The following is a 14,849-nucleotide window of genomic DNA, read 5'->3' as shown; positions in this document are numbered from 1 at the left end:
AGAGTCAGGTGGCTCTGGATTGGCTCCCAACTCAGTCCAAAGTCAGTTAGTTATAAAATAAATCGAGCCACTTCAGAAAGTAGGCAGCACCTTCACCTTGAGGGAATAAGAGCCAACATGGTAGGTCTCTTTTTGGTAGGAAATTATTAATTTTTAAAACAAATGTATTTCTAATATTTTTCATGAACACATTAGGGAAGTACTTGGAACAAAAAGTGCTTCTCTCCTCTCCAACCTGCTGATTTTTTTTTTCTTCCTCAAATTATTGATGACTACATTATCCATAGACATAATATTGTAGAAGGCATATGTACAGGACAATGGTCTATAATTTCAGAACATTACACGTACATTCTCGCAGTCTTTTCCTAGTAGCAACTGGCACCAGAATTTTAACCCATCATTTTTAAAAATTCAGTATTTACTAAAGAAATCAGTTGAACAATTAGGATTTGCTGGAATATAACTACATTGCGCAGTTTGTAGTGCAAGATTGCATTTTAATGATTTAACTAAAAGCTATTAAGATGAAGTTGCATTTTGAGTTCAGTCAGGAAAATCATTGAAGCATTACTTTTAATTAAATTGGTGGCTAGCTGAGGATGCAAGATCAGGACGATGAGTGTTTTGGAATCACAGAATTTTACAGCATGGAAGGGGGTCTTTGGCCCATTGAACCTGCGCCAGCTCTCTGAAAGAGCTATCCACTTAGTCCCATTTTGCTGCCCTTCATGTCCTTTTAAATTTTTCTTTTTCAAATATTTATCCACGATCCATTTAAAAGCTATTGTGGATTCTGCTCTACCATTGTTTCTGGTAGAAAATTCCATGGCCTAATCCCCTATGTATATATAAAAAAAATCTGCTGACCACTCCCTTGTTCTTTCAGTGGTGATCTTAAATGTATGCCCTCTAGTTACCAATTCACCAATCAGTGGAAATAGCTTTTCCCTATTTACCTTACCACCACCCCATAATTTTGAAAAATGTCATCAGATCTATGCTTTCTATTCTAGTGAAAAGAACAGCAGTGCTCGAGTGTTTCCTCAAAACTGAAGTATCCCATCCTGGTATCACTTCCCATTTTGCCACATTAAATTTCATCTGACATTTATCTTTCCAATGGAGTAACCTGTCTGTGTGTTCCTGCAGTTGCTTGCAATCCTCTTTAAATTTAACCATGCTTTCTTTTTGTGCAAATTTTGATGTTGTGTCTCCTAGGCCCTTGTCCAGATCATTTATTTCTATTTTGAGACGAGCAATGGTTCTAATGCTGATCCCAAGCAAACACCACTGTTTACATTCCTCCAGTCTGAGAAACATCCAATAACCATCACGCTTTTGTTTTCTTCTTTAGCCCTGTTTCCTATTCACGTTGCCACATTCCTTTTTAATACCACACACCATAGTTTTATCGATTTTTCAACAGTTCTGTGTGGCACCTTATCAAATGCCTTTTGAAAATCCATGCACTTATCCACTGCATTTTCTTCATCAATACTCTTCTTTGAGAAAATTTTTAAAAAACTCTCTCAAATGACTGTCAGTGGTTTTCCACTTTTCTGTTGGGAGGGGGGGAAATATGGCTAATTTTCTGTGGACCTCTTAAAATCGTGACACAGGCCCCCCCCCAAAAGGTCTGAAAGATAGTGTCCGCTACCCAATGGAAATGTAGGAGACATTTATATTTGGTTGTCCACGACAAAAATACCAATGATACAGAAAAATATGGAATATAGAATTCATGAAACACTGTACTCACAGCCCATGGCTGGCCTGAGACGAACAGAAATCTAACCTGACCAACCCCAGAGATCTCCACGGATCCCTGTACTCTGCATAAATGTGTATTTTTGTGCATGTTGCTTCAGTTGCCACCTTTTTACTGTTAAACTTAAACCAGTACTAGGTCCAAGGATATTGCTTGTCAATTTTCCAGCAACCTGAAATCTTTCTGTTCAGCAATTTTTCTTCCACTCTGTTTCCATTCTCTCTACAGACTGGTCCAATTTTCTAGTGCACACGTCTGTGCTCTCCTTGCCTTATGTGATCAAAGAAAATACATGTAGGGAAGAGCAGTCAAGGAGACAGTAGAAAAATCAAATGGAAATCAGAAAGTTAGTAAGCAAGCATTAGAAGGACCAAAGATTAATTTGATGATAAAGGAACAAATAAAACCAGGAAGAGATTTTTAAAAACTGAACTGACTAGATAAGTAGAAATAAATAATTGTAAACAATTTTACAACACCAAGTTATAGTCCAGCAATTTTATTTTAAATTCACAAGCTTTCGGAGACTTCCTCCTTCCTCAGGCAAATGTTTCAAGAGCCTGAGGAAGGAGGAAGTCTCCGAAAGCTTGTGAATTTAAAATAAAATTGCTGGACTATAACTTGGTGTTGTAAAATTGTTTACAATTGTCAACCCCAGTCCATCACCGGCATCTCCACATCATGACTAGAAATAAATACAGAACAAAGGATAAAATTATTTTTAAAAAGGGTAATGGAAGGAGAGAAAAAATAGTTCAATACCCAATATCTCAGAATTATAAAGTCTTTGCTTCCTTTGAAGAGTCTGGGTTTTAGTAGTGTACATATTGAAGATTCAATTTTTGTTTGTGTATTTTTTGAAGTATAGTTCAAAATGAGCTCTTAGCCCAGTCCAATAGTGCGCCACCTCTAAACCGATCAGATGTGATCCATGTGAAGTTGATTCCTGATGTAATTTGTTCCAGATGTGGTGATGTAAACACCACAAACTTTTTTATATTTCATGAAAATGATGAAGAACAGATGATGCTAAAAAAACTTTCACACACCGTATTGCCAGAACCAGTCTGCAATCCATGCACCAGCATTATTCATTGTTGAAATTCATATCTAACTTTTAAGTGCTTGCCTAATGTGTAATGCAAATAGAATGCATGATGTGGAGCTATGGGTACAATGTGCATCCTTCTCGAGGGCCTTGTTAAAATTTTGTTGTTAACTAGTTATCAGACTGGCCTACTTATGGGTTATAAGTGATATGTTACGGCAGTTTATCGTATATTCTTTATATTCCCTTTAAATGAAGCAGATAGTTTTATTGTAGCTAAGATAGCTTCGGATATTCTGCTGGCCACATTTTAGCGGTATTGTATGTAGTGAAGGTCAATCAATGTGTTTCAGTTCAAATCCAGAACTTAAAATGTGTTTGTTCATTGAAATTTGTCTCAGAATCATAGAAATTTACGGCACCAAAGGAGACCATTCGACCCATCATGTCTGTGCCGACCGAAAGAGAGCTATCCAGCTTAATCCCACTTTCCAGCTCTGGGTCTGTAGCCTTGTAGGTTACAACACTTCAAGTGCATTTCCAAGTACTTATTAAATGCGATGAGGGTTTCTGCCTCTACCACCCTTTCAGGCAGTGAGTTCCAGACCCCCACCACCCTCTGGGTGAAAAAATTTATCCTTAACTCCCCTCTAATCCTTCTACCAATTACTTTAAATCTATGCCCCTTAGTTATTGACCTCTCTGCTAAGGGAAATAGGTCCTCCCTATCCACTCTATCTAGGCCTCTCATAATTTATTACACCTCCAATTAAATCTCCCCTCAGCCTCCTCTGTTCCAAAGAAAACAACTCCAGCATATCCAATCTTTCCTCATAGTTAAGATTCCCCAGTCCTGGCAGCATCCTCCTAAATCTCCTCTGTACCCTCTCTAGTGCAATCACACCTTTCCTGAAATGTGACCAGAACTGTATGCAGTACTCAAGCTGTGGCCTAAGTGTTTTATACAGCTCCAGCATAACCTCCCTGCTCTTACATTCTATGCCTCAGCTAATAAAGGAAAGTATCCCATATGCCTTCTGAACCATCTTATCTACCTGTCCTGTTACCTTCAGGGATCTGTGGATATGCACTCAAAGGTCCTCTATTCCTCTACACTTCTCAGTATCCTACCATTTGTTTATTCTCTTGCCTTGTTTGCCCTCCCCAAATGCATTACCTCACACTTCTTTGGATTGAATTCCATTTGCCACTTTTCTGCCCACCTAACCAGTTGATTGATATCTTCCTGCAGTCTGCAGCTTTCTTCCTCACTATCAACTGCACGGCCAATTTTTTTTATCATTTGCAAAGTTCTTAATCATGCCCCCTACATTTAAGTCTAAATCATTTGATATATACTACAAAAAGCAAGGGACCTAGTACTGAGCCATGCGGCACCCCACTGAAAACATCCGTCGCCCATTACCCTTTGCTTTTTTTTATTCGTTCATTGGCAAGGCCAGCATTTATTGCCCTTGAGAAGGTGATGATGAGCCGCCTTCTTGAACCGCTGCAGTCCGTGTGGTGAAGATTCACCACAGTGCTGTTAGGTCGGGAGTTCCAGGATTTTGACCCAACGACGATGAAGGAATGTAGTTATATTTCCAAGTCGGGATGGTGTGTGACTTGCAGGGGAATGTGCAGTTGGTGTTCCCATTTGCCTGCTGCCCTTGTCCTTCTAGGTGGTGGACTTCGTGGGTTTGGGAGGTGTTGTCGAAGAAGCCTTGGGGCATTGCTGCAGTGCATCCTGTAGACGGTACACATTGCAGCCACGGTGCGCTGGTGGTGAAAGGAGTGAATGTTTAGGGTGGTAGATGGGGTACCAATCAAGCGGGCTGCTTTGTCCTGGATGGTGTCGAGCTTCTTGAGTGTTGTTGGAGCTGCACTCATCCAGACAAGTGGAGAGTATTCCATCACACTCCTGACTTGTGCCTTGTAGATGTTGGAAAGGCTTTGGGGAGTCGAGGTGAGTCACTCGCCGCAGAATACCCAGCCTCTGACCTGCTCTTGTAGCCACAGTATTTATGTGGCTGGCCCATGGTGACCCCCCCCCAGGATGTTGATTGTGGGGGATTCAGCAATGGTAATGCCATTGAATGTCATGGGGAGGTGGTTAGACTCTCTTTTTGGGGATGGCCATTGCCTGGCACTTGTCTGGCGCGAATGTTACTTGCCACTTGGGAAGTAAGCCTGGATATTGTCCAGGTTTTGCTGCATGCGGGCATGGACTGCTTCATTATCTGAGGATAATTGTTTCAGTGGCTTCCTGCCATTGAGCCAATTTTGGATCCAACTTGCCACTTTTCCTTGGATCCCATGGGATTTTATTTTTCTGACCAGTCTGTCATGTGGGTCCTTGTCAAATGCTTTGCCAAAATCCATGTAGTCTACATCAACTGCTCAACCCTCATCGACCCTCCTTGTTACCGCCTCAAAAAATTTAATCATTAGTCATACATGACCGGCCCTTAACAAATCCATGCTGACTGTCCTTGATTAATCAGTGCCTTTCTAAATGACGATTAATGCTGTCCCTCAGAATTTTTTCCAATAATTTTCCCACCACTGAGGTTAGGCTGACTGGCCTGTAATTACTCGGTCTATCCCTTTCTCCCTTTTTAAACAGGACAAGGTTAGCAGTCCTCCGGCACCACACCTGTAGCCAGAGAGGATTGGAAAATGATGGTCCGAGCCTCTGCTATTTCCTCCCTTGCTTTTTTTAACAGCCTGGGGATACATTTCATCTGGGCCTGGCAATTTACCTACTTTGAAAGATGCTAAACTCCTTAATATTTCTTCTCTCACTATGTTTATCCCATCCTATATTTCACACTCCTCCTCCTTAACTACAATGGTCTGTATCGTCCCCCTCTTTTGTGAAAACAGACGCAAAGTATTCATTAAGAACCATACCCACATCTTCTGCTTCCACACGTTATCTTTTTGGTCTCTAATAGGCCCTACTCTTTCCTTAGTTATCTTCTTGCTCTTTATGTATTGTCATGAAATGTCTGAGATCGGTTTTGATATTAAAAATTTGCTTCTAACTTTAGCGTGAGATTTTAACCAAAAATGATTCCAACTTCAAATCCACTTTAAACATTTTAAGGGAGAATCTTGGCAAGAGTGCAAGAAACTAACTTTTATGTACAGTGTAGACTAGTTACCTCCTTATTAAAGTGGCCTCCTACAAGCTCAATTTCCTCTTGTGCCAAACACTTTTTACCTTCAACATTGTACAAAATCCAAATCTGTCAAAGGCTCAAGTACTGTTGCCACATCGGAGAAGCTCTTCTGTCACCTCTCTGGATAGGATAGGTTATCCATCTCTCTGCTGTAGCTTCCAATCAATCTTGCACTCAGGCTTGTGTGCACTCTTCTCTTGCACACTCTTACTACTGCTGTAGTCATTTATTCCTCTGAACTTCCCTGTCTTGTTGCTCCTAAAATGCAAAATCGGCCGTCCTGTGCACTTTTCCTTCTTCCACCATCCCTTTGTTGAAATTAAGGCTCATTGCATCGCCTCCTACTTTAATTCTTTCTCAGGACCTAAAAGCAGTGGAACTGTGGGTTGGCCATAGGAGTTTCTGCCTTTATTTCATATGGCTTTTTGAAAATTAGCTAGAGTTTAAAAAATATAGCTGCTTTCTATTCGCTAAGTTTCAGAATGGAAAACAGGAGGTGGTCTGTGTGCTAGTAATGACAGAGTCTTGTGTTTGGAAGATAGTTACTTTAGTAGCTGTGATGGCTTATTTGAAATGTGAATGCCATGCAGTTTAATATGTTGATATGAGCAGTTTGACAAACTCAGTTGTAATTTTTAGCCATGATTTGGTGTTGAGCCCAATCTGGGGAAAATACAATAAATAGCCTTACATAACAGAAGTTCCATGGATGAAATCACAGTTCTGATTGCTAAATTTTAGTTTGAGCAAAAACCTTTTAGCCTCCATGAGATGCGCAACTTGCCTTTGCTAAGTGTGACAATCCCATGATGGAACCATTTCTTGCCATCGACTACAGGTAGTAGATGCTAAAAGAAGGGTATATTAACCTGTTGTAGGCTGGTTTCAATTATTTCTACTTATGTATATTTTATTGATAAATTAATCTGTTTGCCTATATCCAGTGGTCTAGCAGTGTGGTATTTTTTTGCCTGCTGAAGTGATGGAAGAATATGGCAGGCATTCCATGTATTCTCCAGTAAGCAATTTACCTTAATTCTGGGATATTTGTTGGACCCAAGCTACATTAGCCCCTCCACACAGACTAATCCAAAGTGTGCCTATGCCTGGTAAATCGAAAGGCTATTTTCTGTTGAGAAACCTCAGTGAAAGGCTAAGTGCAGACCACCCGAAGTTGAAAAAGCATTGGAGAGAAGATGAGATCAATCATCTAGAGTGACTAACGCAGCATACATTTTGTAGATTGCAGGAATAAGAAAAACAGAGCAAAGCAAGGTGCGTTACAATTGGAACTTTTCCCCCCACTACCTTTTATCTTATTTACTGCACTTCAGAAGTACTTCATTGGCTGTAAAGCCCTTTGGGACGTTCTGAAGTTGTGAAAGGCACCGTATAATTTATAAGTCCTTTCCTTTTTCCTTTAACCAATTTGAGTGTTGGCTTCTGTTACTATGTGAGTTGATTTCATCACAGGATAGTGGATATGTGGAACAAACTCCCAGAGAAGGTAGGTGAATCAAGTAAATTGACAACTTTTAAAAAGAAGCTGGATTGATATTTGTTGAGAAGGGGGTCTGATGGCTGTGCACTTTTTCCAGAGAAGGCATTTGATGGAAATTTCCTAAACTGAGGATCAAACCGATTCTAGCTGGAATAGTTTTATGGACCAAAACGGCCTTTTCTCATTCTGGATTTTCTTGTATTTATTGTGGTTGTCTTCCCAAGGTTACCATAGCCATACACACAACCTTATTAAAGTTTTAATTTATAAGTTACTTCAATTAAACTTTTAGATGTCAAATATTAAGAAGTTTGAAGACATTTCAATGGTACCTTTTAGGATTTTGGCCCCATTGGTTGCTATAGTGGGCTTTCCTCACAATGCAGTAATGTATGCATGCACACACCAGATTATTGGTATGACGTACCTCCTGAAAAGGCATTACTTCATATGGTAAGTTTCTACAGATCTTAGGATTTCAAAGAGATTTGGCACAAGTAGCCAGTCCTAGGTTTGATGCGTTGATACACTAGCTTACTTGCTGTTTCGGCTAGTAGACATCAGTTGATAGTTATGGCTGACCTTTAACTAAGTGTGAAATTCTAATGAAAGTGGCTGATTATACATGACAGATTACATCCTACTCTGACATCGGCATTGCCTAAGACTGTTTTTGTCTGCATTATTTGTTTTCTCTGCTTGTGCAGGGCTATCCAGTTTGTTTGATGCAACCATGCAACATTCTGGCAGTGGTACATCTGAGTCTTCGGTTATGAACTTCCTTTCAGCTATTGAATCACGCAATCCTCAGGCTGGACCCGCTGCGGCCTCCCTGCTACCCCAGTTCAGAGCTCCTTCGTGGCAGACAGGTAAGATTAAATTATGAAGCTGGGAGACTTGTACTGCTTTTGTGAACTTGTATTGCACATGGGGGTTTCCCAATCTCAAGAGTGGCATCATTGGAAAGCACAGAGCAGACACCACTGTAAGTGAAGATAATCTGGCACACTTTCTAACAACTATTTACAGCGTGTAACTGGTGGAAGCCTGGAATGTGTGGAGGTAGAAGGGGAGAAAATGCAAAATAATTTTTTCTTGTGCCCCCACCCATCCAAAAGAAATTCCGGTATAATTTAAGTTTTTTGTTACAATATTTTTATTGATGACTTGAAAGTATGGTTAAAAAATCCTTTTACCAAAACTTAAGATAAAAAGCATGCTTACAAAGCAGTATGCAGTTGTGTATATTAGTGGATTATTGCATGTATTAGAAGAAGCCCATCAGCCAGGCTGCTATTTCAAACATCTCTTCCTTTCTTTCCCCTCCGTCTCCCCAAAGCACTCACACCATGCACCATTTCTGAGCTGATAGTGGCAGGAGCCAGCATTCGAGGGCTTTCCCTCTTCTGTTTCCTCTGCCTACTATGAAATGTATAATCTCTTGGAGCCTTAACCTTGAATGAACTATTAGCATGCCTCTGATGTGTTTAACAGCTTCATCCAACAACCTATCTTGTTTTGACATGGAACAATGTGTAAGATTGATATGGTTGCATCCTCTGACTTCCATTAAATCAAAGAAAAATATAGTTTTTTTAGCCAGTTTTTAAAAAAAAGCCATTTTTGCCTCCGAAATGAAACATTGGAGTGGGGAAAAAGCAATGAATGTTTAAAAGTGTGTTTTGATAGAGAAATAAGATAGGGAAAGGGTTAAATTAAATTGAGTAGGAAAATTTTTTTTAAAAGACATTGGGAGTGTGTGTATGGGGAGGAATGAGACAATAAGGTGAACAAAATTGGTGGTTAATTTTTTAAAATTAAAATTGCTAATTTATTTTGTAACTCCAGATTAAAATTACAATAATAAAGCTATTCCTGACCTCCAGGTAGCTTTTACTGACTGGTTGAATGCCACATTGGGCCAGAAATTGCACAGAGTGATGTGGCAATGCTCACCTGCAAATTAAATTAACGAAAATACTTACTGCGGGCTCTATCGTGTCGAATTGCTTGATTTTGAATTTTAAAAAAGTCATGCGCTATCAACCCAGCCTCTGAGCAGCCTGAGTTGATGTCCGTGGAACAGTCTGAGAGAACAGAAGATACGCCCACAAAATCTGTCAGGAAGAGAAGTCCCGCCCACAGATTCAGGCTGCATTGCTCAAGCAGGCAAGCAGACTTCATCCATTTAGTATTCTGGATGTCATTGTAGATTTTTAAAAAAATTTAAGTTTTTAATTTTGTTTTTAATGACCAAAAGCTATCAAAATAAGGAGTAATATGAGACTCCACATTTTTAAATTTTAATTTTTAGTTGTTTGGCAGTCATTAAGACTCACAGCAGGCAAACCCTGAGAATGACCAGAAGAATAGCTTTGTGTATGGCTAATAGAAGACAGATTCTGTGGTTGACCAGAATAGTTATCAGTGTTTGGTTTTGTAATTAGTTACTTTCCAGCTGGGCAGATTAGCAAGTTTGCATTTTTCAATGATTTCTCTGATTGCAGCGCTCAATGGCCCTTTAATTCGAAGATGTTAAATCGCTGGCGAACCAATAGGAGCAAGTTCACGATTTCCGTGTTTTAGTGCACATGTGCAAACGCGGGAATTTGCTCCTTCAATTCACCATTAAAAACGGAGAGCACTGTTGAGCTCCCTCGTTATTTGGGGAGCAATTTCTGGCCCAAAGAGTGTCTCAATGACTGAGCACTTAAAACCCAGTCAGCCTTGGGAGATGTTCATTTCTCAGGATCTATCTACAATGTAAAAAGTTGTATGTGAAAGTGTTAGTGAGATTGAGGTCCAAATTATGGAGTAATATATGAATCAGGACATAAGCTGAAAATCAAGCTAAAAATTTACTTTTATATAAGTTGTCAGTGTTTTGGTATGTGAAGAGAATTTTGGGTGGTTTATGCGAGTCAGCAGATGCCTATTTGATATTAGTATGTTTGAACAGTGCCTTTTTTTAAATTGTCTAGGTATGCACTCTTCAACACCTACAGAGCTGTTCGTCACTGGAGCACTGCAAGCTTCAGGAACATTCCCACCATCAGCTCTCACAGCGTATCAGCATCCTTCTTCCTTTAGTAGTCGTAGTTTTGCTGGTGCACAATCTCTGACTCTACAAGATGCAGCTTTCAGCCCTACAACAAATGGGCTTCTTTCTCCACATGATCCTTTGCTTCAAATCAAGTCTTCTCAAACAGCTTCCCCATTGACTTTTGACAGGATTGGTAGTACTGTTTTAAGTACGAGCATACCCCAGTCTTCAACATATCGTTCTGCTCAAGAATCTGCGCCTCATCACTTACAACCACAATTTAGTTTGTTGCCTTCAGCACTTGGGCCAGCTCAACAAGCCTCTCAAGCATATGGCACATCAGTCTTTTCTAGTTCAACTGCCTCCATTGAAAGGGCACTTCAAAGAGAATGTAGTGTTATTAAGCATCACCAGCGGCCTTCCAGCTCACACTCAGTGCAGGCACAATTACCAAGCAATCACCATTCCTTGCAAGGTTATCTTACCAGTGGGAGTGGAGTCGATTTTCAGGAAACATCAAGGCATGCAGGTTTGGTATGTAGCCCACTTGGAGACCAGTCTCAGGTGAGCAATGGAGGAACGCAGCAGAAGAACTCTGCAGTAACAGTTGAGCAGTCGCAGAGTTATTCATCCACAGTTCAGTCTCCTGATTATTCTTCAAAAGCTAAGAATTGTTCGTCAAGATCAGCTCAGCGTTCTACAAAAACTGCCAAATCCCAAAGTGCGACAGCTACTGTGCAAACACAGAGTTATTCAACACCCACACAAAAGCAAAGTTCAGTAATAGCAAGCCAGTCGCAAGTGTACTCTTCGGGACCGGCAACAAATCTGATAATAACAATTAGTCAGTCCCAGAACTATGTTTCATCACAGTCTCAAAACATGTCAGCTGTCAGTCACTCAGAGGTGTTCTCTTCCAGTCAGCCTGAGAAGCTCACTACTTTAAGCAAGTCACCAGCTTCTTATTCTGGCCAGTCACAAAACCTAACGCCTGTTAGCCAAACGCTCAGTTACTCTTCTGACCAGTCACAGGTATTGCCTTCAGTTAGTCACACTGATAACTATTCTGGTCAACCACAGAATCTGTCTTCTATTAGCCATACACAAAGCTATTCTTCTGGTCATTCTCAGGGTTTGCCTGCTGTGAGTCAGCCGCAAAACAGCTATTCTGCACAGACACAGGGCTTGTCACAAAGTTATGCTTCCGGACAATCTCTCACTTTGACATCACATACCCAATCATTACCATTTTCTTCATCGACTCGTGCACAGAATTTGTCTGCATCAAGTCCTACTCAGAACTTTATGTCTATGCATTCTTCACCAACCAGTCAGTCACAAAGCGTTCCTTCACCCCAGTCTCAGAAGTTCTTGTCAGGAGTACATTCACCTACTTTCACTTCATCGTCTCATTCACAGAACATGCAGAACACTCAATCATCCACAGACAGAAAGCAGTCTTATATTAAAAGGAAGTCCGATTCAAATTTGTTTGTTCCATCTAAGGAAGGTGATGAAGGTTTTCCTATTCAAGATCTGTTACAGCAGCAGGCTTCTCTTGATGCATCCACTCCAGGTTTAACAGAAAGTGGAATCGGGGAAGAAAGTGCTGTTTATGCTATCTCAAGAGCAGATGACCGGTATCTATCTCAGAGTGTCATCAGGAGTAATTCTCGCCTAGAAGACCAGGTTGTAGGTCTCACTCTTCAGGGATCAAAAATAGACGAAAGAAAACATGAACATGTAAAGCAGTTTGATGTGACACGATCCATAGAAGCAATGGTGACTCATCATGGTCAGCCAGTTGGTAGTAACAACAACATGAACACACATGACATGAAAAAGGTAGCTAATCCATCACAGTCATCGCATATAATTATGGGTGCTGAAGAATTGAAGCAGCCACATTCTCTTTTACATAAGGCACAAGAGCCTAGACCACAAGCTCATCAGGCACATGTAATTAATGCGCCACAACAGTTGCAGACTCATACTGTACGCCAGACTCCACGGTTACAGCTGCCTGGTGCACAGGTACTCCTCGATTCATCCCGTGAAATGCCATTGTCTTTAATACAGCAGTCAGTAGCACAGCAGCCCAGGTTACTACAGTCAGGCCTAGGTCAATCCCAAGCATCAACACAGTCGCAGCAAATACAAGCTCAGTCTCAGGCATCACATCATCAGTCACAGTTTCTTCAACTTGAGAGGCACATTGCCCAAGCCAATGCAGCACAATCTCAACAACAGCTTCTGCAACAGAACTCTGAGGCAATGAAGCTGGATGGTACTGAATCTTCAAAACCACTACAGTTAACAACAAAAGATCATTTTGATCAATCAGACAGACAAGATTCAAAGTCTCAGTTTGTTGGCCTTAGTTCTGTCTGTTTTTCAGAATCTATGTTGCTTGGTGTGGAGAGAAATCTTTTCTCTGGTGTTGAAGATGTATTTTCTGCCAACGAGGAACAGTTTGCCAAATCTGCCTGCGGTGAATCTAGCATTCAATCAGTCGAATGTGCTGATGGTTCAAAATCCACATTTCAAACTGTGGCTGTAAGGCATGTTTCGCCAAATTTTCACAGCTCACAAACTGTGCTACCAGATCAACAGAATATGCATAACCTGACATTAAGCAATAGTCAAATTAATTTGGATCTAGAGGCAGTACCATTAGATAGTTCAGCTCAGTCTAAAACTTCAAGCCTTGATCAGCATACCCTGGGAACTTCAGACCAGCACATCCAGCCTGGGCTAACCTCTCCAAATTTGAACTCCATCCAAGATGCCAATGGTCAGGGTATTGAAGGCCTTAAGAAACAGTTAAGTGCTAATCCAGAATCTGAAGAAGAGGATAATGATGACATTCCTGATGATGGTGCCATAAATAATGCAAAGGATCCAGACTTCATTCCTAGTGGTAGAAGTAACACCGACGAGAGTGCTGTGTCTGATATTGATTACAGCCTGGGTGATGAGATTACTGCAGGATCTGGTAACAAAAGGAAATTAAAGAGACCAGTAAAGCCTAAATTAAAACTGGGCGTACCTGTAGATGGGTGGCCTCACAGTTTGCCTGAAGAAGAAGGAAATCTAGACTTGTCGCTAGATGGCAATCAGAAGAAACGAAGAGTAAAAGTGCGACCTAAAGAAACTTTAGAGGATGACATTTGTAGCCAGAAACCAGTAAAACGAAGTGGGCAGGGTAAACGCCTGAATTCCAAAGATGCAAATTCATCTCATACATCTAATGACAGTTACTATGAGAGTTACCACCAGCAAGAAAGAATAAATCAAAAAATTAGAGAAGTTGAGGAAAATCAACCAGAAGTTAAAAGTGGTTTCATTGCATCCTTTTTAGACTTTCTTAAATCAGGACCTAAGCAGCAGTTTCCAGCACCTTCTGTGCGCATGGCGCATCGCAGTAGGCGTCCATCTACCAATACTATTCATACTCCCCAGCTTCTGCCAGTTCCAACACATCAGTCAGCGTCCACTGCCTTAATATCTACTGTAAGTGGATCTACCAGTCCTTGCAAAAGGTTGGATGATGACCTGAAGAAAAACCTGGAAACGTTACCTGCATTTTCCTCTGATGAGGAAGATTCTGTTGGGAAGAACCAGGATCTTCAAAAGAGTATTTCCTCAGCACTTTCTGTTTTGGATGATCCTTCTAATAAAAAAGAAAAATGGATCAAAACAGGTAAGGAAGATTACAGTATGGGCATACTTAAAATAAGTAATAGGCCCCATGTGTAGTTGTGAATATATTGCTGTAGGAAGGCATCTGCTCACTGTCGAATATAAAATTTGGTATTGTGATTCATAGTGTGTTTCGTGGTCACGTGGGTGCAGTCTTGCTGTTCCTTCAGGATAGAATATATGTTTTGTCTCACTAAAGGAAGTTGTAGAAATGAAGCTTCAGAAAGTTACCTTTAAAAAGAAAGAATTAGTATGATTAAATATCGGACAGACTGATCTGCAATTTATTTGATGATTTGTAGCAAAACTTTGAAGGGCTGTATATGACAGGATTCCTTTTTATTAATAAACAGATGATACCAGCATTTGAACATGAAGTTGTCATTAATTTTCTTAGTTGCTGAGACCTTAAAATCTAGTTCTACATTTCCAGAGGGCACATGCACAAAATATTTGTGCAGAGTTTAGTAAATCGAAGGCCTGGGGTGAACATCATGTAAGGAAATTAAAAGCATACTGTGATGATGTGTTATAAATTCCAATCTAATGCATGTTAGATTTCATTTTCTTCTACTTTAATGGAATAGAATCAGAGCATT

General features: G+C 40.4%; 1 protein-coding gene across 1 annotated transcript in view; it reads left to right on the top strand.

The window, feature by feature from the left end:
- qser1 (glutamine and serine rich 1) overlaps nt 1-14,849 on the top strand; it is a 129,759-nt gene that overhangs the window by 71,832 nt on the left and 43,078 nt on the right. Inside the window, exons 3-4 of the mRNA XM_067994172.1 lie at nt 8,213-8,374; nt 10,487-14,251. Of these exons, the coding sequence (XP_067850273.1) occupies nt 8,213-8,374; nt 10,487-14,251 (3,927 nt within the window). The remainder of the gene's footprint in view (nt 1-8,212; nt 8,375-10,486; nt 14,252-14,849) is intronic.

Source organism: Heptranchias perlo, chromosome 12 (assembly GCF_035084215.1).
Source record: "Heptranchias perlo isolate sHepPer1 chromosome 12, sHepPer1.hap1, whole genome shotgun sequence".
NCBI classification, from domain to species: domain Eukaryota; kingdom Metazoa; phylum Chordata; class Chondrichthyes; order Hexanchiformes; family Hexanchidae; genus Heptranchias; species Heptranchias perlo.
This window is presented reverse-complemented; position numbering and strand designations above follow the sequence as displayed.